This window comes from Equus asinus, chromosome 1 (genome assembly GCF_041296235.1).
Source record: "Equus asinus isolate D_3611 breed Donkey chromosome 1, EquAss-T2T_v2, whole genome shotgun sequence".
In the NCBI taxonomy this organism is placed as follows: Eukaryota; Metazoa; Chordata; class Mammalia; order Perissodactyla; family Equidae; genus Equus; species Equus asinus.
This window is the reverse complement of record NC_091790.1, coordinates 191,216,689-191,244,261: the sequence shown is the minus strand read 5'-3', so window position 1 is coordinate 191,244,261 and position 27,573 is coordinate 191,216,689. Positions and strand designations below refer to the sequence as shown.

At 41.2% G+C, this 27,573-nt stretch overlaps 1 protein-coding gene across 7 annotated transcripts in view; it reads left to right on the top strand.

Annotated features, from left to right (window-relative positions):
- DGKI (diacylglycerol kinase iota) overlaps positions 1–27,573 on the top strand; it is a 429,721-nt gene that overhangs the window by 172,584 nt on the left and 229,564 nt on the right. For all 7 annotated transcript variants that reach the window (XR_011504777.1, XM_070514279.1, XM_070514275.1 and 4 more), the window contains exons 4-6: positions 15,360–15,434; positions 16,755–16,811; positions 24,805–24,870. Coding sequence is in view for 6 of the 7 variants with exons in the window: in XM_070514279.1 (XP_070370380.1) it covers positions 15,360–15,434; positions 16,755–16,811; positions 24,805–24,870 (198 nt within the window). In the remaining variant the exon portion in view is untranslated. The remainder of the gene's footprint in view (positions 1–15,359; positions 15,435–16,754; positions 16,812–24,804; positions 24,871–27,573) is intronic.

The following is a 27,573-nucleotide window of genomic DNA, read 5'->3' as shown; positions in this document are numbered from 1 at the left end:
CTGGCTCCAGGGTTGTGAGAGAACGCACAGTTCTGCTGTTTGAAGCTACCCAGTTTGTGGCACTTTGTTAGGCAGCCCTAGGAAATGAATACAGTAGCCATTCTGTAGGGTGAGTTGCCTTATCTGGCCACACAGATAGCTCCACAAAGCTCACAGATGCACACACACACTTGATTGAGGACCATGGTTGAGAAGGATGTGGCTTTCTGGATAAGTGAGCAGACGAGCAGGTAGGTGTCAGAAGCTGAGAGCGCTGGGAAGAGAGCAGGTAGATGGTTAGGTGGGTGAGAGGATGTAGGTTGGGTAAGAGAAAAAAAAAGCTGTCAGACTTCCGAATGCTGTTACCAGATCTATCTTCTCTATTTTTAAATGTGCTTGTGTCACCTTCTTTTTGTGGGTAGGCAAATAGACACTGTTTTGCTTTTGTTATTGTTTCATTCATGTGTTTTGCTTTAATCTTTTCCTTGTGGGTAAGATTTAATGAAAATGGCAAACCCGACCTGTAACACCTGACCTGAATTCCAAGGTATCTCCCAATATCACTTGCAGCTTAATAAATATCACTTTATCGAGTAAATGAATGAATTGCATTGGGGAGGCCATGTGACATGGGGCTGAGGGGGAGTGGAGAGTCAGGAACCACACAGATATGGAGAGAAAGAGATCTGGGGGAAAATCCTGGCTCTTCCCTGCTTCTAAGTCTCAGGTTCCTCTGTAAAATGATGATGATTATGTCTGCCTCTCAGAATTGGTAGAAGGATTAAATTAGTTGACAAATGTTAATATCTTCCCTCCTTCTCTCCTATTCCTGCTTATAGTTCAGCGTCATTATGTTGAAGGAGCTAATTAGTAGTTTGGTTGGACTTTGGTTTCCACAAGACCTTATGTTTGGGATTATTCTGTCAAGCCCCAACACTGAGACTCCTATGCTTTCACCAATCGTTGTACTGCTGTGTGTAATATCCAGAGTCTCACTAGGTCAAGGGTGGGACCAAGTGAGTGTGACAAATAGGAGTAACCTTTTCTGGAAAATGTGTCACAGGCCATGTCTTCTTATTGGTGGGTCAGAAGCCTCATCATTGTAATCGAGTACCAGAGCATCTGTTCAACAGGTTGCTGTCCATGTCCCTGGGTTCTTGGGAGAAACTTGTAAGAAGAATACCAGGGCAGGAACTCTCTGCCCTATTTGAAGGAAACTTTGGGCTTTTTGTTGTTTAAAAAAAGAAAGATCCTGAACCTGGTCACTCTGTGTATTTCATCTCTGGAAGATGGGTGCACCGGACAGTGGCTGGTTCACGCACATCTGTGTGCTGTGGGTGAGAAGGTGAGAGAGTCAGTGCCCAGTGTGCATTGCTGGAGACTTTCTGCCCATCTGTGCCTTCAGGTCTGGCAGGTGTACACCGCAGAGCACCAGCACTGGACTCGAGCCTCGCAAAGGCCCAAGCCCGCCTGCTTGCTGCTCCTGTCCTGTCAGCCTCCCATGCCGGTTGTCCAGCACAGCAGATTGACGATCTGCACCTCCAGATGGCAGCTTGGCTGAGTGGGGTGTGGGCTGTCAGAGGGAACCGTGAATGCGGCAATAAAGCCCAGGAGGCTAAGCCAGCTTTCTGAGTTGTTTGGGTGCCAGTCGGAAGACTCTGTCTCCAGGGAGCTGCCAAGGCTGCTCTCTGCCAGAGACCCCTCCCACCATTAGAATATTAAGGAGCTAATGAATCAAGATGACTCAGGGAGAGCATAGCCATCAACAAAAATAGTTTGGAAAAAGCAATTGCACAGACAGACTTTCTGCTCCTGACACCCTAGTCAGTGGGTATGAGTGGAGGAAGGGAGTGGGACTGTTCCTGCGGGTGCAAGTGATGTTGCCCTGTATGTGTCTGGCCAGATGATTGATCATTTCCATGAGATCATCCAAGTGCACACTTAGAACTGTGTTTGGCACATGGCAGATCCTTAGTGTGAGCCATTGTTACTATTACAACTATTGTTACATAGCTATGTGCTGCACAACGACGTTTCGGTTGATAATAGACTGCATATATGATGGTGGTCCCATAGGATTAGTACCATATAGCCTAGGTGTGTAGTAGGCTACACCATCTAGGTTTGTCTAGGTACACTCTATGATGTTCACACAACAACGAAATCACCTAACAATGCATTTCTTGTAACGTATCCCTAATGTTATAATATCAAGTTACACATGACTGTAATGGCAATTACTTGGCATAGGGCCCAGGTATTTGAGGAGAATATAACACTGGTCCTGCCCACTTCATGCAGTAGAGATAATGATAGGATTTGGAACCCAGGAGCTTTGGGATTCTGTCACTCCCGCCTGGGTGACCCTGAATCAACAGTACCATTGTCTATTTGCACAGTACACTTTTTCCTTTAACCAAATTGTGTTCTGGAGAGCAGTGAACTCATGTAACAGTATGCAGTATTGTTCATTAAAAGAGGCTTGTGATCAAAGAAGTTTAGAAAACACTGAACACCTTTAAATACAAATATGTATTATGAAGCTCTAAGAAGGGCAAAAGGTTTGTAGGATTTCCTATTTTTTCTCAGAGGAAGGGATGATCGTTGAACCCATTATTTTTCCCACAAACACCTATTGGTATCTTGTGGGATCTCAGTATTCTGTGGAAAACTTTGAGAAATGCTCACACGATGCAGTTTTCCTAGAACTTGTCAATGTTGATCAATAACAATAGCCCTCTGGAGTGGTCATTAGAGGCCGTTTACTTCCACTCAATGGTAAAGGGAAGAAAAGTCAGAGAGGCTTAATCTCTATGCCGAGCTTCATAAGTTTTCTGTGTCTGTGCAATTCTCTTGCCTTTATGCTTAACTGTCATTAAGCCATGTGTGTGTGTCTTATTTTATTCTTAGAATTTGAGCCTCTGAGAATAATTATCATCTCTTCTGCAATGATAATTTTAGGCCGAGACTGTGTTTGTGTGTTTGTATGTGGGTATATGTTTGTGTGGAGTGGTTGTGTTGTCATTTAATATTGGTACCATCTTGTTACTTAATAAAAATAATTTGCATCTGATTCAGCATAGAGTTTACCTACCATCTAGGCAATGCTCAGGTGTACGGAAATGCTTTCCCTTCTTCCAGTGTTCCTCAGTGCCAGGGACCCGAAACAAGAGATTTTAGCCAGTATTCTTGTTGCTCAGCGGCTGCGATCTTGGCTGAAGCATTATTTGTGTTAGCAGTTACCCCAGACTACCATGAGCCCCCAAGTTGGCATTGTCTTTGTTTTTTGGGAGCTTGTTGTTGTTACCTACCTCATATACCAGGCAGATACAGATTTCAGAAGGGATGCCTTTAAAACACAGGAAATGGAAAAGGCTGCTTTTGATGTCTTCATTTGAGGAGGTGTGTGGCCTTTGGAATCAAATCACCTGGCTTTGAACCCAGTCTCTGAGATTTTCTAGTTGTCATTGTTCTAAGCTCTTTAAACCTCCATTTCACATCTGTAAAATGTGGGTAATACCTGCTTCTTATGGTTGTTGTGAAACTTAAATGAGATAATGCGTGTGTAGCAATTAACAGCATGGCAGGTCACAAACCCTCGATAAAAATTAGTTACTATAGTCGTTCCTCCTTGAGTGAAAATGGTTCCAATGAATTCTCAGAAACTGAAACCCACAGGCAATGCCAGAGTGCTAACTTTGGCGGACCTTATAATTATCACCTCTCTCTCACTGAGTAAAAGAGAGGATGGATCTCGTGGAGTGAAACAACCAGCCCAGCTGATAGTCTATCCTTGACTCTGTGACCCTTCTCCATTCTGTTGATCTTATGTAGCACATATCACTTTCTATCATTAAAAAGTATGTTACTCGCTTACCTGACTGTCTGTCTGTCTCCACCATTAGAACAGAAGCTCCATTTAGCTCTGGTACTCTGCCTGTTTTGTACTCTCCTGGATCCTCAGCACTGAGAATGGTGACTGGGCTGAGTAGTTATCCTGCATTTTTCATGGAATGAATGAATGAGTTCAATGATGTGATTGTTGAGAGAGACGCATACGCACACAGACACCTGTCACCAGATCAACCCTGCCATTTAAGTATCATTATACTTAGAATCCCAGACATTTGAATTCCTGCCTTATTTTTAAGGCTTTTTACAGGGAAATTCAACACTCACTGCTAGCAGGCTATTGTGAGGTTTTAAGCCGTGTTTAGCCAATGTCATATCTACTGCAGCCCATCTTATTTGATTCTCATGGAGGATAAAGCCTGCTGTTTACCATTCTTGGCACAGGCAGTCATGGTATGGTCATCATTAGTCCATCCCCATGGGGCTTTCATGAGAACGGATCATCTAAAACAATCATGTCAAATATGTTTATTGTCATCAGTCTTATTCCCCTAATCCATTACTAGGAAAGACAATGAGAGGGAAGTAATGGATTGTAATAGAAAGAGATGGCTTTGAGTCGGAAAGACCTAGGTTCCACACCTAGTTAATCTATCTTGGGCAAGTTGCTTAATATCATAGGGTCTCAGCTTCTTAGCTGTAAAGTGGGTGAATAGTACCCACTTGTCACACAGCTGCCCACCTTGAGTGGCTGAAGTGAGCTCTGTTTATAGTTCACATAATATATATATATCACACTGCTAGCCTCTTGGTAAATACTCTGTCTGTGGTAATAATGTCCTAATTGAAAAATGGTGTGGGTGAGTGTGTGTACGTGAGTGGAAACCACATTGCCAATTGGAGATACAGGGCTGGATGAACCACGATTGAAATAGTGGGATTCTTGGGCTAGATTGGCTGGAAGACCTTGTCTTAATTATGTCATCAATAGTTTAGGATATAGGAAATGGCAATGAAAGGACAGCTAATTTACCACGGCTTGGTATGGCTTCTTAAGTAGATATAATCTTCCAGATTAAAGCAAATGTCTCCAAATTATTGTTTAGAAATCTTAAACTGTGAACTTTGAAAACCAATTCCATCTATTTCCACAAAGTAAACTGATAATGAGAATGTGTTAGGATTCATGCTGCAGATAAGTTGATGCATATGGTACTATCACACCAGCAAGGATTAAAAGGCAAACTTTGGTGTTTTCTGGTTTATATTAAACCTCAGATCTCTGCTATGCCCTTGATATACTACCCCAGAACTAGAGAGAGCCAGTAAGACAACACTGAGATACCATTTCCTGTCAACTTATCTTCATTATAACGTCTGTAATATGTCCAGTCCCTCTCACTCATATCTTTCTGCTTGAAATTTGTGAATGCACATGTGTTTGGGTATGCAAGGCTCTAATTGTGTGAATTTCTACTTACTAGTGTCTGTGTACTTGTAATCATATTTATATACATTTTTTGCACATATAGTAACAGTTCAATTGATCTATTGTAAGATCTATGGCAACTTTGATCTGAGATAACTTTGAGGAGAGTATAAAAATTGAACAGGGAGCAATCACAAAAGCATCTGGAAAGAACCAAAGACAGGAAGATAGCATAAAATAAAGCTATTGACTGGCCCTGGTTGTTTAAGCCAGGACCTGTTGGCACCTAAGCTGAGAAGCATGGAGACAAATGGGCATAAAGAAATAGGAGAAGACAAGCAGGCAGGAGAAAAAATGAAGCAGAAACAAGAGATGAGAGCAACAAAGTACAGAGACAGTTCATAATAATAGTTATGGAAATATGAAATGTCCTAGGGTAAAATGAGAACCAGGAGTGGGAAACAGAATTATGGATTTTTGTAGATTTCTTCAAGTTCGTAAGGCTGCATCATGCATCATGCATTTATATGTCATGACCATGAAGGAGCAGACAGAAGGAATGTCTGTGCAGTATAGCACTCTCGGGCCAGTCAATGAAGGGGCACTCTAAGCGTTACACAGCCCAGCTCTGAGAGCAGTAGTGTGTTGGTATCTTTCCCTTAAACTTGCGCCAGCCTATACAGATTTATCAGGCCATTGACTATACTTTTCATAAGTGATAGCTGCAATATGTATTTGTTTCGTATCTCAATGACTGTACCTGAGTTTTACGTAGATTTACAGAGATAGTAGTGGTGTGCACTGCTTACCCAGTTGAGTTCCAAGACTTAGACTTCTCCTAAGATTCCCATGTAGCTTTCTCTCGAAGCCCATCAGTAACCTACCACTTTCTGCCTATTAAAAAAAATGTATTAAATTCACTAACATAAGCTACTTTTAAACCACTCTTAAAGAGGATGATTTGGTACAAATTTTAATATAAGTATAAACTATTGAGTTACAGGCATGTACCCTTTCTCCCGTTAAAATGAACCTTGTGTCATTCTGACTGTAGCTTTTTCCACTCCTAATATAATGATCACAACGTGATGAGGTATCACTCTTTATAACCAGTCATCAACTTTAGCTTTGAATTAACACAATTTCTAGCAATTTGGTTCTTAACAAATTGTCTGTTTCTCAGGTGAGCCCCGATTGGCTGCTTTTCAGGAGGAGGAAAGGTTTTCATAAGTTGCTCTTGTTCTCATGTTCAGCTCGCAAAGTCCTTTCCCTTCCCTTAGCTTTCTGCACTAAGATTTCAGTTTTCTTTCTCTTCAAATGAAAAATATAAACTACACTGGCTGTTGGGGAAATATAAAACTTCTTATTCTTTTCCAAAAAAAGATGTGAGAAGGCCCTTTTCTTCTTTCTCTGTGTGTCGTAGGGAAGCTGTGGGCTCCACCCTTCTGGGCCTGAGCTCAGGTGGGTCCTGCTTACCCTCTGGATTCACAGGCGCATCTGAGATACTCATGGAAGGCGTCTCTAAAACATAAACACTTCATGTGCAGATGGCTTCAGAGGATGCGTTCCTGAGAGCACAACAAGATATGCTGTTTGAAGAGCATATTAAGTGAGTTTTATTGCAGTGCTTTAGAGGCAGCCCCAGCCTTAGCCCAGCGTGGGATTGTAGTTTGTGTAATCAGAGGGTATACACACAGCACGCTGACCGGAGGTGTAGGAGTGGAGCCATCCTGGGCTCTCAGTTATTCTACTGAAAGACATGAGGCTCAGGTGTGAGAAATCTGTGTTAACCTTCAGGAGACTTGCGTGTGACTGGAAAGAGGGGTCTGCTTTACTCTGTAATCATTCTTCCCTGCCTTCTTTTCTGTTTCCTTCTCGTCACCCAGTTCAGGCCCTGATTGCCTAATATGTGAATTATTACTGTGGACTCTCATTACTTATTCTCTTTCAGAAAAAAAAAAGCCAAAGTCTTAACTGTGACCTGTAAGACCCTGTGTAATCTGATCTGCCCTTGTTGTCTGGCCTCATCTCCACCTAGTTTACTCCCCACCCGCATCAGTGGCCCCTTTGCCACTCAAACATCCCAAGGCCTCATGCCCCTGGGCTTTGCACTTGCTATTCTCTCTGCCAAAATGCTTTCCCCCAGATGTCTACATGGCACATGCCTCCACTTCCTTCAGGTGCTTCTCAAAATGTATCTGCTCAGTGAGACCTTTCCTGGCCAGCCTACCTACAACTTCAACTTTCCCCTCTTCCTCGAATTTCCTATTCCCCCGTTCTTTCTTTACTTTTTCTCTTTAGCACTTATTTCTATCAACATATTACATGTTATACTTATCTTTCTTGTTTATTGTCTGTCTCTCCCAGGAGAATGTCAGCTCTATGAGATCAAAAAAGCGCTTTTTCAGTGTTTTGTTCACTGCTGTATCCCTAATGCCTGGCACCTAGCAGGTGGTCAGTATTTATTGATTGACTGAATTAGTAAATTACTTATCTCATTTCCTTTTGTCTTCTTCCTTCTGCCTTCAGATAGTGCTGCATACTGCCACCAGATTAAGTTATTTTTGGCTATAGAACAAAATTTTATTAGTGTTCTGATGCCCATTTGGTTACAATTTGTATTTCTCAGCCTCGATTTAAGGAGTCAGCAATATTTTCCCAATCCACCTTTCTAGCCTAATCTGCACCACCCAACCAGGACTTCTGTTTGGGCAGACTGGTCTGTTTGCCGGCCCCACTTCTATCCAGCAGGTTTCTTCCCCAGCCCACAGCTGTTACCCAGACACGTATTCCAAGGTTTAACCAGCCTGCAGGTCTTGGTGGACTCACATGAGCAGCAGTACTACAGACTTTCTGTTCTTAGCTCTGCCCATTTATGTAAGACCTCGGCCTTCTGCAAAATAGTCTTTCCATTGAGTATTCTGGTGCTCCCCAGAAGACAGCTCATTTCTGCTCAAAAAAACTGTTGTTCAGCTGTAATCAGCATGAAGCCTCCACCCTGTTTTTCCCTCTATTGTTTGTAGAGGTCTTCTGTCCCTCGCACGCCTTCAGGGTGCCTCTTCTTCTGGGATTGCCTATTGTGAGAATGCCTATGTCCTGGGAGCGGGGTGGTTGTCTCATTATTCCAAAGCCACCAGTTCTCCAGACTGGGGCTGGGTTGGGGGCTTAAGTGGGGACCAAGGCTTTCTCTGCAAACCCTTTTTCCTTTCCTCCCTCCCTTCCTCCCTTCCGGAATATCTGTTGAGCGCCTATTTTGTCTCAGGAAGCGTACTTGGTGTTGGATTATAGCAATACGAAAACACACAGAGGAGTCTGCATCTTCTTGTACCTCTATGACTTTTAACTCTGGAGCCTCTTTGGAATAGTTCTGCTATGCCATTTCTCTTGCAGCCTCTCATGGCACAGCTCCTCTGGCTTCTTAACATAGCCAGTGTTCCCACTCCTCACACCTGTGGACACCCTACTCCACCAGATCCCCCCACCAGGTGCACACATAGAAGCTTCAGCACTCGACCATCAGACCTGGTGCCCAACAACTCATGGAAATGGCCTCCTGTGAGCCTGGCCACTCGGTACCCCATCTGACACAACAAAGCCGGTCTCAGTTCCTTTTAGGAGACATCAGTGCCTCCTACATCGTGAGACTTTGGATCTTCTCCTTGCTGGAGCATCCTCAATTTTTCAAATGTATACATCTTTTAAGGCCCAATTCAAGAATTTGCTTTTCTGTTAGGTCCTCTTTACTGACTCAGCCTCCAAGGTTTTACCCTCCTCTAAATTATAACTCTCATCATCTGAGCTGTTCATTTAGCATTTAGCCATGTGTGGCCTTCTCCTGTTTATGACCTTTTCTTTCAAGTTCTTCTTTCTCCTCAAGTGGCTCACTAGCTTCTCCTAGAATGGACAGAAGCTTCTTCCTCTCCATTTCCTGCACAGCACTCAGCATTGCATTATACACATAGTGGTGGTTAAAAGTATTTATTGACTAACTGTCCATAAATATTCTTTGGAAAAGTCAGTGGTTAACAGATTGTTTCAGCCACATGGAAAATTCATTTATGTAAGACACCTCAGACATCATGATTCCAGAGAACTGGCATATGCAGATTTAAGTGTATTGGTATATATTGGAACATTGCATGAGTATTTTTGTATATTAATTTACATGAGTTCCCCACCCAACCTCCTGTTGTTCCTGCTCCTTTTTCTTTCAGATGTTCTGAGGTAATACTGGCATTGTTAGGATCTAGGGTATCAATGGTGAGGGGTTATTTCAGAGGGATTCAGCCCTCATTGAGCCCTTGTCTATGCAGAAGACATGCACAAAATACAGGGTCTTGACAAATAAATGTCGTGACTCTTCAACATAGGCCAACAGTACTTGGGCTGAGGGCTGGGCCCCTTTAACACAGAGCGAGGTCTCTCTGCAGAGACCCTCTGAGGAGAGCTTCCCCTCGGGCCACAGACTTCTCTGAACATGTGGCATCTTTGCTCCTTGGTTTGGGGTCGTGAAATCTTGTTGTCACAGGCAGACTTAGTGATGTAGTGAGGAACCATAATAGGAATGTGCTGGAATTTCACTCATCCACTGTCCTGGTTTGTCCGAAATGTCCTGTATTCTGTTTGAAGAAAAGAGGAGCCAACACGAGTGGCAGTGGAGTCTGTGCTTCTGCCCTGAAATCACATTAATGGAACTCCCAGATAATGTCATTCTGCATTTTTCCTAATACCAATTTACAGATTGCATCCCAGGCTCCCCAGAGAAGGACAACTTGCCAAGTATGCTTGTCATTTCTTCTAATTAGGTTTTTAAATAAATCAAAGAACTCTTGTTTTCATTTACTTTGGATTATACAGCAGCATTTTTTGCTTGTTCATGTTGCCCATGGAGGCAATCCCCACTGAAAGGACATTGAATTCCTGACACTCTAAAAGCTTAGGAAGTTTCCTCCCCTCTACTTTCCTGAGCATTCCATTAAGCCCACCCTTGGAGAGGAAAACAGGAGGCCTTGCCTGTGCCCCGTGCCCCTCCTCTCTACCCCTTCCCCCACAGTGCCCAGTAGACAGAGCTTTGTGTCTGAGAGGGAGTAAGAAGGGAAGATAAAATTCTTCTCTCCTCCCGTGCTGTTTTTCCCTTTGCCTGATTCCTAGTTCTCCCTTAGTTTTATTCCTCAGCATGAATCTTCTGATCTGGGAAAGGTGAAGGGGCTGAGAAATCACTGGGGAGAAGACAGCTAGGTGGGAGCTTGAGGGTAAGTCCCTCCCACCAGCCTCATCTGCCCCCCTTTTCCAGCTTTTCTCCACTTGGTGTCTCCTCCAGTCCTTTCCCCAGAGTGCCTGCTCTACCCTCTTCCCCACTCCCAATGTGGTTGGGTTCCTACCTGCAGCCCCTTCCCTGGCCATTCATCCTTCTATCACTGTGGCCTCACTGCAGGGGTGAGGCTAAGTGGAAGGAAGCAGTGATTCCTTCATTAGGTGTGTGAGCCCAGGTCTGGACTGATGCTGCAAGCCCCAAACTTGGCTTGGCCAGCAGCAGGCTCTGGCCTCTGAGCTCTCCTGAGACAGGGGGACCAAGAAGGGGTTACCATGCTGGCCCTGAGGACTATAAGTATTTCCTCCTACTTTTCCACTTCTGGTCTCTAGTAATTGAACTTGTAGAGGTGCCTGTGTGGGTGTCCTTAAGAATACAGCAGGAGAGACATGGTCAAGCAGGTAGGATTGTTTGCCCATCTTCAGGGAGAGATAAGGTTTGGTGTGTGTCTTATTGAGAAGGGGCATAGCTAGCCTTGTTGAACCATGCTTCTTGGGGTCAAACTTCAGACTATTATGGGTGACATTTAATTTCAGTTACCTTGGGCAGCAAGGAGGCCCCAACTCTTTCACAAATCGTAGGCCTGTGAAACTAGGTTTCCTTTTCCTCCTCCCTTCCCTCCCTCCTCCCTTCCTTCTCTCTCTTTTTCTTTCTATCTGTCAAACCCTATTAACTACAACCAGATATTCATTACTACTTAGCAAAAATCACATCTCTTGCTCAAAGGAGGAAAAAATAACTTTCTTGGTGGTATATATGGATCTGGGTCTTACAACCAAAGGAAGTGGGTGGGTGGGATAAGATTAAATAATAAACTCTGTATCAGGGACAATTATATGCTTTCTCCCACTGCTTGCCTCTTATCCTTTTGTCCCCACTCCAGCCACCATCCCCAGCTCCGGTGGTCTAGGCTGTGACGATTTTATTCCCATGCTGGATATGAGCTGAAGTTTGGTGAAGAGCTGTCACTGCCTCAAATGCCAGCAGTGTCTGCAGCACGGGAAACGTGTAGGGCCAAGTCAGAGCTTTGAATGTTTTCTCTTAGAATCTCTGTTGTATCTGCTAGTTAGATTATGCCTGCTATCCTAGGGCAGAGTGTATCATTGTATTATTATTATTTAAGTAAGTGTTGATCATGACATGAAGAGATATGATCTATATTATATCCTATATTGTCTTAGTTTTCACAGATGTGCCACACACACACACACAATTACAAATTAATGGATTTCCTTTGACAAATCAGGAAACCCTTAGTAAGGGCAGTGAGATTACTTTGCTTGGTATTTAAAGCAGTAGGCATAAGTGACCTTTAAATTCTTAGAGAGAATGAATTATTAAATTTTTATAATTTTAATTTTTGAGCATGTTTGGGTCCCAGGCTGTATTTATTTTTTAAATTATATTTTTGTGCTGAGTTCTATAACAAGTATGTCCCGATATGAAGAATAACAACTCAGCTGCTGCATTAATTTTAATGACTTTTCTTGATTTATTACCTTTCATTGTAAAGGAAGCATTGGCTTAAATAAGAGTTTTTTAAGAACAAGCGAATATTTAACAGTATTTAGAATGTCTAGATTTCTGTGTTTTACCTTTGTATTTAGTTTAAATCTTGCCAACAAAAGTTATAACCAGGCACAAAAATTCTGTATAGTTTGAGCAGTTTCTGCCCAGAAGCTTATTATCCAGCTACTTCAAATCACTTTAACCCATTGAAACATAGTCATAAACCAAGAAGTCAGCAGTTAAGACTCTGAGTCACTGGAACAGTTTTCATGAGTTGAGGAACTAAAATCTGTGTATTTTATTACTATGGAAAAAGACATGAGGCCTTTGTTGAGAATTTATTCACTTAATTTTGCATATGATTATAAACCTCAATTATCTGGTTTCTCAGACTATAAACTATTTAGAAGCTGTCATTTAGGAAATTGGGAGAAACAAAAGACTGGCACATTGACTTTGAAAGGGTATCTGGTCTGACAGAGATTCAGGAAACAGAAAAATGGCTATGTTCTTTGTAGTGAAATGTATCATGTTTTAGTGTTTATTAAGAAAAAGTCAGATTATGCTTTTTTATATCCTGCCTCAAAAGGCACAGAAGTATATAATTTTATATTTTATGAAGGTCTTTTAAAATTCAGTACTGTTTAAATAAAATGAGTTTTGTAACTTAGAATCACTTTATTTCACTTATTATCATCTGTAGAACTTTGCACTTGGATTATTCCAGATGGATGATGTTGGTATATTTACATGTTGTCCCAGGAAGCTGAGAAACGGCGTCTTAACTCAGTGACTCTCAAGCTCTTCTAGCCCAGATCCTTTATACAAAAGAGATTCTGAGTTCAAATTCCAATGTGGAAAACAAGGAGAGGTATTCTGGTTTCAGAGAGTGCACGTGGATCCCTGAGCCTGCTGGGTGCTCTTCCCACCACCCTCAGTGACTTCTTTGGAACCTCACGGGGTCCCTGCAGCTCTTCAGAAGTTAATGCAGAGCACAGGGCCGGGTACAAAGCTAGACCAGGGCAGGAGTTACTCGTAAGGAAGGAGGCTTTTCACGCATCCTTAAATCATTTCCCATCAGTGGCTGTCTCCCATGAGGAGTGTTACTTTGCTGGTCTGCAGTGTAATCGACCAGGGGTTTTGTGCATAATGAGGAGACTGGAATCAACTCATTTCCGTAGCATCCATGTGACTCTGATTAGCCACATGACTCAGGTATCCCATGCATTTTCTGCAGGTGGCGCTTCAGCAGCCACCTGTGCCAGGAGACCCAGAGGAAACAGGAGAACAACAATAATTTGCTTATGGGCACTCTGCTCCTGAAAATTTGCAAATTCAAATTGTATTCTTGTTGCCTTGAGTGCTGCTGCTGTTCTTTTGTTCTCGTTCTTGTTCTTCTGCCCTCTTCTCCCTCCTCCAACTCTTCCCCCTCCTTCTTTCCCTTTAGTAGTAGACCTGAGACACTTTTCAGTAGTGTAGCTAGAACGCTTTGCTTTCCCTTATCCTTTGTTATTTGCAGAATAATTGATTGTCAAACTTATTTAATGTTCCAGACCATGTTCTTTCCTCAGGCAGAGGAAAGCCAAGAGTAATTAAAGCATCTGCAAGCAGGGTAACTAAACCTGTCGGCTGGGATCTAGACTATGAGCTTAGCGGCTATAGTACTGCCATGTTCTGGGTACTTTGTTGGTGTCTGACAACCCTCTGGATACCCCATGTTGAGTGAGGAGAGCCATCGGGGAGGCAGGAGGAGAGCTTCTTTCCTGATACTGCCCCTTCCAAGGTGGTTGTCTGCAGTCCTTCCAGCCTCCTTTGGTAGCAGCAACACCTTATTCCTTCCCATCTTCCTGCCACAGTTGGCTCAGAAAGTAGATGTCGGCAGGGGCAGCCATGGATCGGAGGTGGCGAGGTTGCCAGCAATCTCCGCCAGCGCCTTTCTTCAGGGAGGGACTCAGGGCCTTTACACTTAGATGCTTTGAGAGACGACTTCACAGATTGGCTTTGTTTTCATAAGTTTCCCTCAGTGTTCAAACCCAAAATTATTCCTGCAGATCCGCCTTCTCGTCTGTCCTTTGTCGAGAGGCCTGAGCGTGCCTAGCTTAGATTCTATGTGGTACTGGCAGTAATGAATCGAGATCCCACCGATTCCTCTCTCTCCCTGCTGCTTGTTTTTTATTGCTAGAGAAAAGATAAACCTCAAAAAGTATTTGCATTGTGAATTTAAACTGGTACTGACTGTCAGAGAGGCCAAATGGTATAATGCTTACAGGCATAAGCTCTGGCGCCAGACTACCCGGCTGTGTGGGCCCTATTGATCTGACCTCAGGCAGATCACTTACTGTACTTCAGTTTTCTCGTCTGTAAAATGGGAATAAGAATTGTACCTATTTCTTAGGGTCATGAGGATTAAATGAGTTGCTATTTGCGAAATGCTTGTGAGAGCCCCTGGCGCAGAGCAAGTACTAAGATCATATTAGCTGCTGTTGCTGCTGCCGCTGCTGTTATTATTATTGGGTGTAAAAGTTAGACTTGTCTTCTTGCTTTCTGGAAGATTTGGGCAGAAACTCAAGTAGATTAGTATAAATTTGTGCCTCGGATAGAAGCCTAAATTGACTGTCCCTTGAAATGCAGACTCTTTGGCAGTCGAGAAAGAATGCTTGTTTTTGTGTGTGTGTGTGTGAGGAAGATTGGCCCTGAGCTAACTCTGTTGCCAACCTTCCTCTGTTTTACGTGGGATGCCGCCTCATCATTGCTTGACAAGTGATACTAGGTCCACGCCCAGGATCCAAACTGGTCTACCCTGGGCCGCCGAAGCAGAGCACGCAAACTTAACCGCTACACCACGGGGCCACCCCGAAAGAATGCTTGTTTTGAACTTCGACCTAACTTTAGATGTTGTCTCTGCCTCCTAACTGCTAAAGTAAAAATGTAAAAAAAAAGAGAGTGTAATAATGCCTACATTGCTGGGTTATAAAACTTAGAAATAACAGAATAAAGAGCCTAGTTCATATTATATATACTCAATATGCGTCAGCTATTATGATTATATTTTGGAAGAAAATTTAAGCCACCCTAAGTCATGGAGATACTTGGTGGGTCAAAGGACTGTTGACGAAGTTTGTTGTATTATTGAATGTTTAAGATGAAATTTTAAGTTTGCTTTGTAGTATAAACAGTTGCAGTGTTTTCTTTATTTACATATACTCTCTTTGCTACCGAGGACCTCTTCAGGACAGACAATGATAACATTTTTTCTTGTGTTTGAATTGAACGTTGTAGAAATCGGCTCTCAGGAGGAAGTGTGCGGTCTGTAAGATCGTGGTCCACACCGCCTGCATTGAACAGCTAGAAAAGGTGAGACAGCGCCACCTGCTGCTAGTTTTGCTACCTTGTAGGTGTTTGGACTTCAAAAAGACCAGGTGTCCGTTTCTATTTCCAAATTTTGAAAACAATCCCCTTTGAAAAATCTAGACATCCAACATTATTACCAGATTAATACTGGAAAGACAAGGCTTAAGATTTATTCACTCTATTGTTTGCTGAAGTATAATTTGATATCATTTTATGTTGACTTGGGAAATAGAGAGGAAAGCCTGGTATGCGCTAATTTTCTTCACAATATTAAGAAATGTTATTCACCCACAGGATTTTCCACAAGATGCTTTTTCTTAAAGATGAAAAAAAAAATCCATAAGCTCTTTAAAATCCTTGTTTAGGTATGTCTGACCTTTGTGAGTTTACTTCTTCCTAAAGTGGCTGCGAAGGACAAAGCCAGGCCAGAAGCCGGTTCTCATTCCTTTCTCAGAGCAGCACTCCTGCCTGCACAGCATTTATGTGTGGGTGGGGCTGGTGGTGACATCCTGGTGGTGTCTTTCCTCCAGAGGAGGTGGAGTCTGCGTAGTCCGTTTATCTGTCACCTAGGGAAGTGAAAGGCTCCAACTGTGAGTTGTCTGCCATCCTCCTTCCTTCCCCGCCTCCTGCTCCATTTCCTCGTGCTGTTCTCTGTGCATTATCGATGCTCTTGAGCTGCTATGTGTGGAAACATTTGAGTCCCCTGTGACATTCGTTTAGTTTCACTGACATATTACCAGTTGTTGCCAGCTGATATTATGTGGGAATGACTACTAGTATTTTATCTTAATATTTTTTTGCTGTCCCAACCACATTTACTCATGTCCTTCATTTCTGCACTCCTTTCACCTCATCTAGCAGCTAAAGAAGATGTTAAAGGTATTGGGAGATCTCCCCATCTGAAAGAAAGGCAGTGCTGAATGCTCAAATATAAAGTGATTTTTGGTGTGTGTGGAAATAATCATTTCTCAAGTTTATATTTTCCTACTTTTCATATCTGAAATACAGCTGGATGATTTCAGCTGCCATATATTTCCTCTGACTCTTTATTATCTCAGTTTCTCAAATTTACAGTGTAAGAGCATTATTGTTTAAAGATACTTTGATTTCATCTGTGAGAATGAAGAGACATGGAGTGGAGATATTGAATCACTTGGAATCTCTGTAGATTATCTAAGGTGATGGTTTCAGAAGAAATCATCCTTATTCTTGGGGGATTTTGTTTTGTAGTCTCAATATCTGTCATTGTTGGTTTTTTTCAGATAACTCATTCTAGTGTGATGCTTATCCCTAATATAATGCACTTTTCTTTTTAAATGACAGATTAATTTCAGATGTAAACCAACATTTCGAGAAGGGGGCTCAAGATCGCCAAGAGAAGTGAGTATTTCAGAGCTCTATTTCAAATACCACCTTTTCTTTCCCATTTATTCATTCGATTCGTAGATGTTCACAGGGATTAAAAAAGTCTATCTCCCTCCATTCCACATCAGTTTCTTGTTAATACATCAACAAATACAGCCAATAAAATCCCCCAGTCTTTTCAGTGTGTGTATACTGCCCTGTGGAATTCCTACTGTGGAATGTACTGGCGAGTTAAGGTCTTACTGAATGAACCAGAGAGTAGGGGCAGGGGTGGTGGTAGAATTGAAGAGGTAAGAAAGAAAAAGCATTTTATTGTCTCTAGATCCATTTTAATTCCATTTTAAAATTTTGAGTGGGTAGACGTTATTCGGGGGGAAGCATAGTTACTGAGTATTCCTGTGAACACTGGAGTCAGACGTCTGGTTTCAAAATCAGCTCTAATGCTGTCTGATTTTGGGCATCACACCTAATTTCTCTAAATCTCAATATTTTCATCTGCTAAATAAACAAATGAACAAACAAAAAATAAAAATAATAAATAAATACACACACACATATATATAAAATTACATTTAGTGCTCAGCCCCTGACCTTACAGTCTGGTAGTGAAGACAGACAGGTAAACAGGAAGTTATAGTGAAGAGCAGTTGCGGCTCTGTTTTTGGTAAGCAGAGGTCATGACAGGAGGACAGACAGGAGGAGAGCACTCAGGCATATTTGTTTGTTCAGCTTTTATTTCGGGGAGACCAAGCCCAGCGTAGGAAAAGTTAGAGGTTGAGATGGTCAGGAGAGGATCTCAGCCCTCCTGGGTTAGCCTGGATAGCTCCAGGCCCCAAATTGCCCTTCCCAATTGGCAAAATAAAAGCCTGCAATTAACAGAACCCATCCTCCTTAGAATAGAGCTGAGCCTGCCCAGCTGTTAGCATCATATATGGTTCTCTCCATAAGAACGAGTGTGGTAAAGATAACTTTTGGAAAGTATACTTTCTCCATTCCATTTACATTCCCAGTGAGATTACTTTCATTTCCATGTAGAGATTTACCTCCTTGGAAACTCTCCCAGCTCATGTACTCCTCAAACTAGCCCTGTGTAGTGGTGAATCGGAGAGAGGGAAGAGGTCAGAGGAAGGGCTTCCTGGAAGAGGTAGCAACTAACTGAGACTCCAAGGAGTCATCTAAGTGAAGGTTGGGAGGAGTTAGGAGGTGAGTGAGAGCCTTCTAGACAGAAAGAACACATGCACACAAGCACAAAAGTGACATAAGAGAATATAATGAGTAAGACGTGAGATCCATGAGATGAGCAGGAGCTAGACCCTGAGGCTCCTTGTAAGCCAGGCTACAAGTTGAGTGTTTTCTCATCACAGTCGGTGGGGGTGGGGCATTAAACTATTTTAAGCAGAATATATTAGTCTGGCTACAGGGTGGAGGGACTAGCATGTAGTTCAAGAGTAGCAATATTGGAGAAATGGAGAAAATTTAAGGAGCTATTCTAGTAATCTAAGAAAGAGATAGTGATCTGAACTAAGAGTAACACTGGGGATGGAGAAAATTGGTAGATATGAATTTGAAGGCAATAAAATTGACAGGATGTAGTCCTTGATTGGATTTTGGAGACAAAGACAGAAGATCCCCAAATAAACCAGGATTCTGCCCTGGAAACCAATTAGATGTTGGAAAATGAGTTGATTTGAGGATGGAGTGGGGAGATGATGAGTTTAGTTGTAAACTCATCTCAAGTTTGAGGTGTCCTTGAGGCTCCTGATTGGAGATGCCCAACAGAAAGCCGAGGGGGTATATGAGTTTGGAGTTTGTGAGGAAGATTGAGCTACAGGTAAGACATTTGTGAATCATGAGAATACCAGGATAGTAATTAAAGCCATGAGAATACATGAAGGGGTAGAAGAGGAATAGATGTCTGCATACAAAGAGGATCACTGACTTTTTAGTGACAGTTAATGAAAAAGGACACTGTGAAAAAGAATGCTCTCATTGTTACTGACTGATAAAAGGAGATTGGGAGAAAAAATGGAAAGACAATATGCTTGGAGTGGAGGTTGCTGAGAGAGGAAAAATAGTTTTCCCCCTCAGTTGTCCTCTCCCAGTGTGCTTGTCCATTCTGATAGCAATAGGAAGATTACAAGTCGTACATAGGGTGAGGGAAGTCTAAGAAAAATGATAGGGTTGTGGGTACCCTCGATGCCACCCAAGTGCGCTATAGCATTGGCCAGAAAACAACTCAGTGATAGCTCAAATGAAAGAGAAATTTCATCTGGGAAAATAGATGGAATAGTTTTGTGTTTTTAAGATGGAGTTATGAATTTCCTACCAGGGGATCCATATGTCTACTTTTAACTCCCTGTCATTTGATCTCTTTCTCTCTGGATAGGTAATTGTAATTGCATGTTCATTTTACTACTGTAAAGTTTTCTGTTTTTTTGTTTGTTTGTTTGTTTGTTTTAGTTCAGTAGCTGTATCACTTCTAATCTATGAAGCTGGATCCTCCATAAATGTTTTGGACACCTTCTGTTGTGATCTTATCTAGAACTTGATATTTCTTCTTTTCCTACATTTTCAACTCCACCCCCCCTTATAGATTATTTTCATCACCGTAAACATGCTCTATTATCTCCTGTCTTAAACAAACAAAAATATTCCTTAACTGCCAACTGTGTCTTAAGTGCTGCTCTGATTCTCAGTTTTGCGTTCATTGCTAAACTTCTGGAAAGTGTTATCTACATAAATTGTTTTCAGTATGTCACCTCCTAGTCATTTTAACCTGTTCTGATCTGATTTCTACTCTATCAATTCACTGAAATTGCTTTTTGTCAGTTGCCAACATCACCCTGATGCCAAATCCATTAGATATTTTTCTGTTCTTTTCTTATTCAGTCTTTCAAATGTATTCAAAATATTCAATGTTCCATCCTTCTTGAAATGCTTTCCTGTCTTGACATCTTTGCTCATTTTCCTCTTATTTCACTGGATAGTCCTTCTCACTCTTTTTCATTGCTTACTCCCTCTGATTTCTACATATTCCTCTGGGCTTGGTACTTAGCCATGTTCTCTCTCTGCATACTCTTGTTGGGAGAGCTCATCCAGTCTCATGGCTTTAAATATCATGTCTAGGCTGACAACTCCTGACTTTACATTCCTAGTCCACACTTATTCTTGAAGTTCCATTTGACATGCTCATTGAATGTATCACAGTCATTTCAAATATGACACATTAAAAACTAAACTCACTATTTCTATCACCATAAAACTATTTTTTTCCAGTTCTTTTGCACCTCAGATAATGAGATGGCTATTGATCCAGCTCCTCAATCAAGAAAACTGAGGCGGGGGGGTCGTATCGATTCCTTCTCTCATATACTCCCCACATCTAATTCATTTGCCAGACCTATCAATTTTGTTTACAAAATATGTCTTCAACCATCCATTTATCTCCATTTCCATTGTCAGTGCCTTATACTAAGACACCATGATCTCTCCCCCTTGACCACTGCAATAGCTTCTCTGTGATTCCTTTGTTTTCCCCTTCAATCCACCATGATTTAAGGGTGATCTTTTAAAATCAAAGTTGGATTATGTTGTTCTCCAGCGATTTCCATCGCATTTAGAGAAAAACCACACCCCTTGTCTTGACATGAAAAGTCAGAAGTCCTTCGTTCGTATTTTGGCTCCAGCCTACCTCTCCACACCCATCTGGCTGCCACATGGACCCTTAGTTCTTGAGGCACGCGTCAAGATATTCCCCACCTTTAGATACTTGTGTATTTTATTGCCGTCCTGGAAATCTCTTTGCATGGCTAGCTTTTTCTTATAGTTACCTCAGCTCAAATATCATCCCTTCAGGGGTCTTCCTTGATGGCCACCTCTAAATAGGTTATACATTGTTCTTTATCAAAGTGCCCTGTTCTGCCCCTTGAGAGCACTTCGTATTTTGTAATTATTTATGGGTATTATTCATTTGCTTGTTTGTTGTTGTCCTCTTGTTGTGTAAGCTTTGGGAGGTCACTCTTGGAATTTGTCCCAAAGGCATTGTACTAGGACACAGAGGATGCAAGCAATGAATATATGTTGACTGAACGCATTTATAAAGGGATTAATTTCTCCCAAATGTCTAAGAACTCTTGGTCCAAGACAGCAGTTTCAAGATGAAACTTATGACAATGGCCCATTTGAGATTTTTAATTGAGACTTTAGGTAGTTTACTTAATGTAAATAAAAGAACAATCACTTTAGAATTAGTTTGACCTAGGTTCGAATGACATCTCTGCCTGTTTTCTACCTGGTGGTGTCTCTACAGCTGAGATCTAGAGCCCGGATTGTTAATCACCGCACACTGTGCTCTGTGGAGTGTCTGACACTTGGAAGTTTTTTAAATGAATGTTGGTTGGATTTCTCTAAGTTTAATCTTTCTGAACCTCAGTGTTCTTAGACATAAGCTGTATGGATTGGTCTGTAATTTCTAAGATCCTTTCAAGAGCTCTATGAATAATATTATGAATTGAAATGGCTGTTTGAAAATAATCGAGCAATTATAGTTCTGCTAACAATACTGAATATGAACGCTGAAATAATGTATCACTGAGGTTTTTAACACTCATAAGTAATAGCCCTTTCCTTACCCAGTTCTTGAAGATAGTATATGAATAATTCAGAGATTATTGGTGAACAATAAAAAGATACTACGGTCTTAGAAGCTTTGTTTTGCTATTCATATTTGCAGTGTAAGGGTCCTGAGTCTAATTTCAGTTTAGCAAACTTAGGAGATATTAATAGTCAAAAGGAAATAGTGTGAAAAATTAAAGTGCTTGGGAAATAGGATTAGAAAACAGCAGTGATTCCTTAGATATATTTTCCCCCCTGATTGATAAAGGCAATTGATGATCTTCCAAAAGGGTGACTACATGATTTAATCGTCAAAGAAATTAGGTTGAGAATTCCATTCAATTCAACACACATTTAATGGATGTTTACTTTGTTAAACTGTTTAAGTAGTGGTAAAATAAATTTATACTGGGGCAAAGAAGACCTTGAGTAGAGGATGATTGGCATCTCAAATTAGAGAGCTATAGATTGGAGGCAGTTACTTGCTTTCTTCTATATTAGTGCTTTTGTTTAAGTTACTTTATCTATGCCTTAATTTCCTACCTAGTATTTCCTGGGAAGGATGATATTAAAAATGTTTAACAATTTGCAGAGTCATAAATATTAATATTTAAATCAACAATTTAAAAATCTTCTCTTTTCTTCCCTAACTAAACTAAACTATATGGTATTATAAATCTGCTTACCAAAGAGTATATGTTACAGCACGAATGATTCATAAGTCAGTCATAATTTCTAAATAATTGTTGCTTTCTGGAAATTGTTGGTTTAATCTTTTGATTAGAGCTGTCACTAGCTAAATAATCCCATGAGTCAGCCATGATTTCACATAGGTAATTGCATCAAATTCTCCCAATGTTTCCCTCCTTAATTGATAGTCATTAGGTGATTTATAATCTCCATAAGCAGAGAATTTCTCTTACCATCAATGATACTGCTCATTTGTCCTCAGCTTCTGCTAAACTAACAGTAATTATAGTAAATTTCTCTCTTATAATACTGTCTGACATTTTTATATTTTCTGTATTTCCACTACTGACAGCCATTGAAATCATTTATTGAAGGAGCTTGAACCTGAGCTTTCAAAGCAGAGGAGAGGCATTAGTGTAAGAGCATGGGCTCTGCTGACAGCCTGCCTGGCTTTGAATCCTTGCTCAGACCCTTCTGTTTGAAGTAACTGCTCTGTACCTTAGTTTTGTAATCTGTAAAATGAGTACGATAATGATAATTCAAGTAAAACCTTCTGATAATATGTCCTACAATAATATGAATTGGGATATAGGACAATTGATAGCTGCCTCCAGTCTTCCCCAGCCCTTATTCCTAAACAGGCAGTGGGTTAAAGCTCTTATCACTCTAGTGGGTGCAAAGATGACGAGGTCAGCCTCACCTGTGAAGTAGAGAGGTGGAGGATCCAATACCTTCATCCTTAGTAGAATTTTTGCACTGAAATGATGGTATGGACACTGATAATTGGGCAGGCTCCTGAACTTGCTACCTGAAAGCCACAGACAGTCATGGGACCCAGAATTGTCTATGTTGATATTTAAGCTTGCGTAGATGACCACCATCAGTTGGGTGCAGCCCAGTCTTCTGAGTTAGCTGGGGGAACCCAACGGTATTGCCCAGGCAACATGATTTGTTTTCAAAAGAGAGCTCACTGGGACAGAATCCTGGAAACCTGTTACGCCAAAAATTAACATTCTAGTTGCTTAATAGTGAGGAAGTAGAAATGGTCTCCAGTGTTGAGGGGGTGGAGTGGGGTGGGTGCTAAGGCAGTCAGGGAGGAGCTGGGGGATAGTAGGGGCACTAAACTGCAATTTACCAACCAATATAGAAATATTTCAATATCTTTAACAACTCATGGGATTTACTGATACATATCAATTGAACAGCACCTCTACTCATGAAAATTCTCTCAAAATTAAAATTATTACATGTAAAGCATTTAAAAAAGTGCCTGGTACACGGTTAGTACTCAACAAATGTTAACTATTATTATTACATTCTTTTTGAGACCAATTTAAAAATCGTGTCCTTGTTTTATTAAACGGATGCAATGAGAAAAGACAAAAATTAGACTGATTACTTGGACCATTATGCTTCTTTATATCTTATTATAGTTAAAAGGCCATTATTATTCATCCAGGATCTTTGTTTAGTTTTAATTTAAATTGATTTGACATTATGAAGAGAAATAGAGGTGGCATTTTGGGATTGATAATGCTAATGCTTGTTAGAGGTGTTTTTGTCATTCTGAATTTCATGTCTTGCTAACATTTTTTTTTTCTCAACACTGATCTATTTCCTATGTACCTGTACACTTAGAACAGTGCCTGGCAGATAAGTAGGCATTTAGTAGTTGACTGAATGTGTATTAAAGGACCTTTTACAGGGAAAGTGTGGATTGTGGCCTGACAATAGGCATGTTAATCTCAGGTAAAGTACGTTTTCTAAGAAAAGGGCAGGAGAAAAAGAAGTAGCAAGTATTTTAGGTGTATTGGCCTAAGAGAGATGGATTGTGTGTAAGTTGTGAGGGTTCACCTGCACCATTAAGCCTGAAGACAACTTTCCTTCTTACACTGTATCCTAACAGCAGTAGTGATGGATGCTCCTTGACTCTGTGCCTTAGGACACATTATCTATTTGGGAAGAAAAGGACTTTCTGTGTTTCCTACAGCCCGAGACAAGAATAGACCTTGAAAGCTGGTCTAGTTCAGAGCACCCAAGGACAGTTTAAATACACTATTACTGCAAAAACTTCACGACATACCCACATCTCTTATCTTTATCAACTCTCTCCTTTAGCTTTTCTCTTCCTTCACTTTTGCTAGTGAAAATTCTCACCATCTATGTCCTGGTTCAGGAGATTCATTTCTTTCAGAGAACTTAATTTCTTTAGGTTCTTTCTAGCTTGAATATTTAGTACAGTGCCTGCCTGACGTATGAAAAGCATTAAATACATATTTTTTTAAAAAATTGGACGTTGTTTTAGCTTCTCCCCTCATCTTTTCAGTTCTCTAAGGATACCTCTTTTACCTGCCACAGTTTCCTTCCAGTATAAGGTCCTCTGGCACGCTCACACATCTGCACAGTGTTTTACTAAGAAGAAAGCAGAGTAACGGCAATTTTGATATGGCCATTTGCCACGAGGAAGACACAAAGGGAGGACAAGATAAATGGTTTCTACAAATCTGAAAGATCGCTGGAGATGGAGAGTTAGCTTTATTTTTCCAAGTGGATTCATGTTTATTGTTAAATCATCCATACACATTTGTGTGCTAATATGGGCTTGGATTATGCTTTATGGAAATCTGTATTCTTAAGTCATTTTAAAAACTAATATTGGGGTTTGCAAATTTAAACATATTCATTTACTTTCGTCTTCCCACAGAATTTTGTGCGTCATCACTGGGTGCACAGGCGTCGACAGGAGGGGAAATGTAAGCAGTGTGGTAAGGTAAGGCTCCAAACCCCATGGCCATCACAGGAGGCTTCCCAGGCCTTTGCAGGCACCTGAGGTAGATGAGTCCTGCCACCCGAGTCTAGAGCTCAGTACGTCACTTCCCTTCCGAAAGGCTTTATTTCTCTAGCTTCCCTTTCCTTAAGAGGCATTTTTGTTGTAGAACTCACTGCAAGAGGCAGTGGTCTTAAGACAAGGAATTAGCACATTTTAAGACAGATGGATGCACGTTTAAGGAGAATTTCATTGTTGATAGTTGAAATAACAACACTTCCTATCTTGTTAAAACCCCCTCCTGAGGCCTACTGGCCTATCATATTCTTTGATCACCAATAGAAGATCAATGAGTTGTTGAACAACACCGCTTCCGTTGATATATTATCATGGATGAGCAGAACTCTGTAGAAGAACAGCACAGAAGCAGGAAATGTGTTGCTCTCCTAGGGCATTATCCACTTCCTGGAAAGAGATGCTTTTCTCCTCTGTGGTTATTTTTGTCTCGTCTCTATCTTAGTATGACTGGTTACAGGCCCCTTGGGGTGTGGGGCTGCTGGGAAAAGTGAGGTGGGGATCTGATAGCTGCGTGCTGTGGAATTCCATAGATTCCGTGTTATTGACCCCAACGGATTTGGGTTATGGCTTTTTTCAGTGTACAGAGGTCTACTTTAGGAATGAAAGATCTTCTGGGAAGGTTAAACTGGTGGTGAATCACACTACAAAGATTTTTCTTTTAATGATATCACCAAGAAGCTGGGCTCAGTAAAGGGAAGTTTTGATTTGCTAGAGAGTGAGATAATTTGAGAGCATATATTCCTTATCAATTAATTCTTAATTTCTTTCTTTACTCATGAGTTTCCTTTGGGTCAAGCACTGGGGTGAGTTGAGCAGTATAGCATTTTTGACAACAGAGGGATACAAGGAAATACTGGCTGCCTGAGGTAGAGGTGTTGAGGGTGAGAGAGACCTGGAAAAAGTCTCATTAATTTTTCTGTTTTTCCCAGTGCTTGGAAGAAAAAAATCATACTGTAGCCATTGGTTACCAAGTTTTTCTTTGAAAGGCTACGCACCTTAGCCTCAAGGATATGGCCATCTGTTATAACTGGTTATCTCCTCCAGTTCAAACCAGTGACTCTCAGCTGGTTCCTTTCTAGCCTGTAAAGAGGACAGATGAAATAGGTTGAAAGGGGGAGGAGGTAAAAACAAGGAGATGAGGAGGAAGGGAGAGTAGAAAGAGTCATACCCGCCATTTTACTTTGCCGGGAAAAAGGAGGTCAGCCCTCTACTCTCACATGACCTTCCTTCATTGGGTTCATCTACCCTTCCCTTTCTGGTATTGCCTTGGGGCTTATGGATTTTCTCTTACTTAGTGGACTGTAGACTATCTACAACTTCCCCATTATAATGTGTGTTTGTGTGTGTGTGTGTGTGTGTGTGTATGTAAGAGAGAAGAAACAGAGAGGCACAGCTAATTTTGAGGGCAGAGATGTGAAGGGTGGGAAGGATCTAGATGAACAGGTTCTTCACTTTGGAAAAATATATTCACTGGAGAACAGTAGCTGGCACCTCCCTCACAACTTTTGAGCCATAAAAGAGTTGGAGGAATTTTATTAAAAGAAAATCAATAAACATTACATATATTGTGATAAGTATTCCCTAGCATCTATTACATTCCCTCCTCTGGCCCTGTCTTCTATTGGCGTCGTCAACTGAATGGGAAGAACTGGACTTCCTATACTCTGAGTTGCTGCGACCATGTCTCCTTTCCTGCCCAATGTTCTCAGGCAGCCATCTTGGAATGCTCACAGCTCTGTGCTTGTCACAGCTATCAGCAAGGAAGTCAGTGATCCCAATTCTTCACATAACATTCCCATAATCATGTACAATTATATTCATTTCCTGTGTTTATAATCTAGCTACTTATGAATTCTCAGAGACTCAAGCAATTATGGCATGATATAGTCTTAGACGCATGTCTCCTTGCTGTATGATAAATGACTCTTCTTTAACTCCTGGTTCCTGCCTTGGATTAGAGGAAAACTAGTGGCTCAGTTTCTATTCACAGATTAAGTGATTGAAAATTCATTTCAAACTTTGCTGCTATGCATAATTTTCATCAGTAGGGTTGTACATTCTTATGTATCCAGAGATTTCTAAACCACCACCCCTCCCCCCACACACACATCCCTATACACATTATTCCATAATTTTCCCATTGGGATGGGGTGAAAAATACTTCACTTGGCAAAACGTTTATTTTTAGAACTGGTGGTTTGCAAACTTTTGTAGTTGTTAAGGAGTGTTTATGGTTAAAGAGTGTTTGTGGTTTCAATTTCTACTTTTAAAAATCAAGAATAAAGTAAATATTTGGACTGATTTTCTCTCAAGCTTTGAATATGTCTTTGGCTGAGTGTGTGTGGCATTTAATGAATATCAGACGAAAGAGCTCAAGATTCAGTTGCCCAGTTGCTGTAACATTTGCTGACTACTACAGGCTGAGATGTTTATGAGAATTACATAGTTTTATTCATAGTCCTACGTTATGTAAGAGTCAGGGTCCAGGCGGAAAAGAGATGGCACACTCACACTCAAATTATATAATTTGATGAGTTTTTAATAAAGAGAATATTTAACATGTGTGGACAGAGTGTGGAGAAACTGCAAGTGATACTGAGGAACTCTGAGACTAGTAAGAGCTGGGAA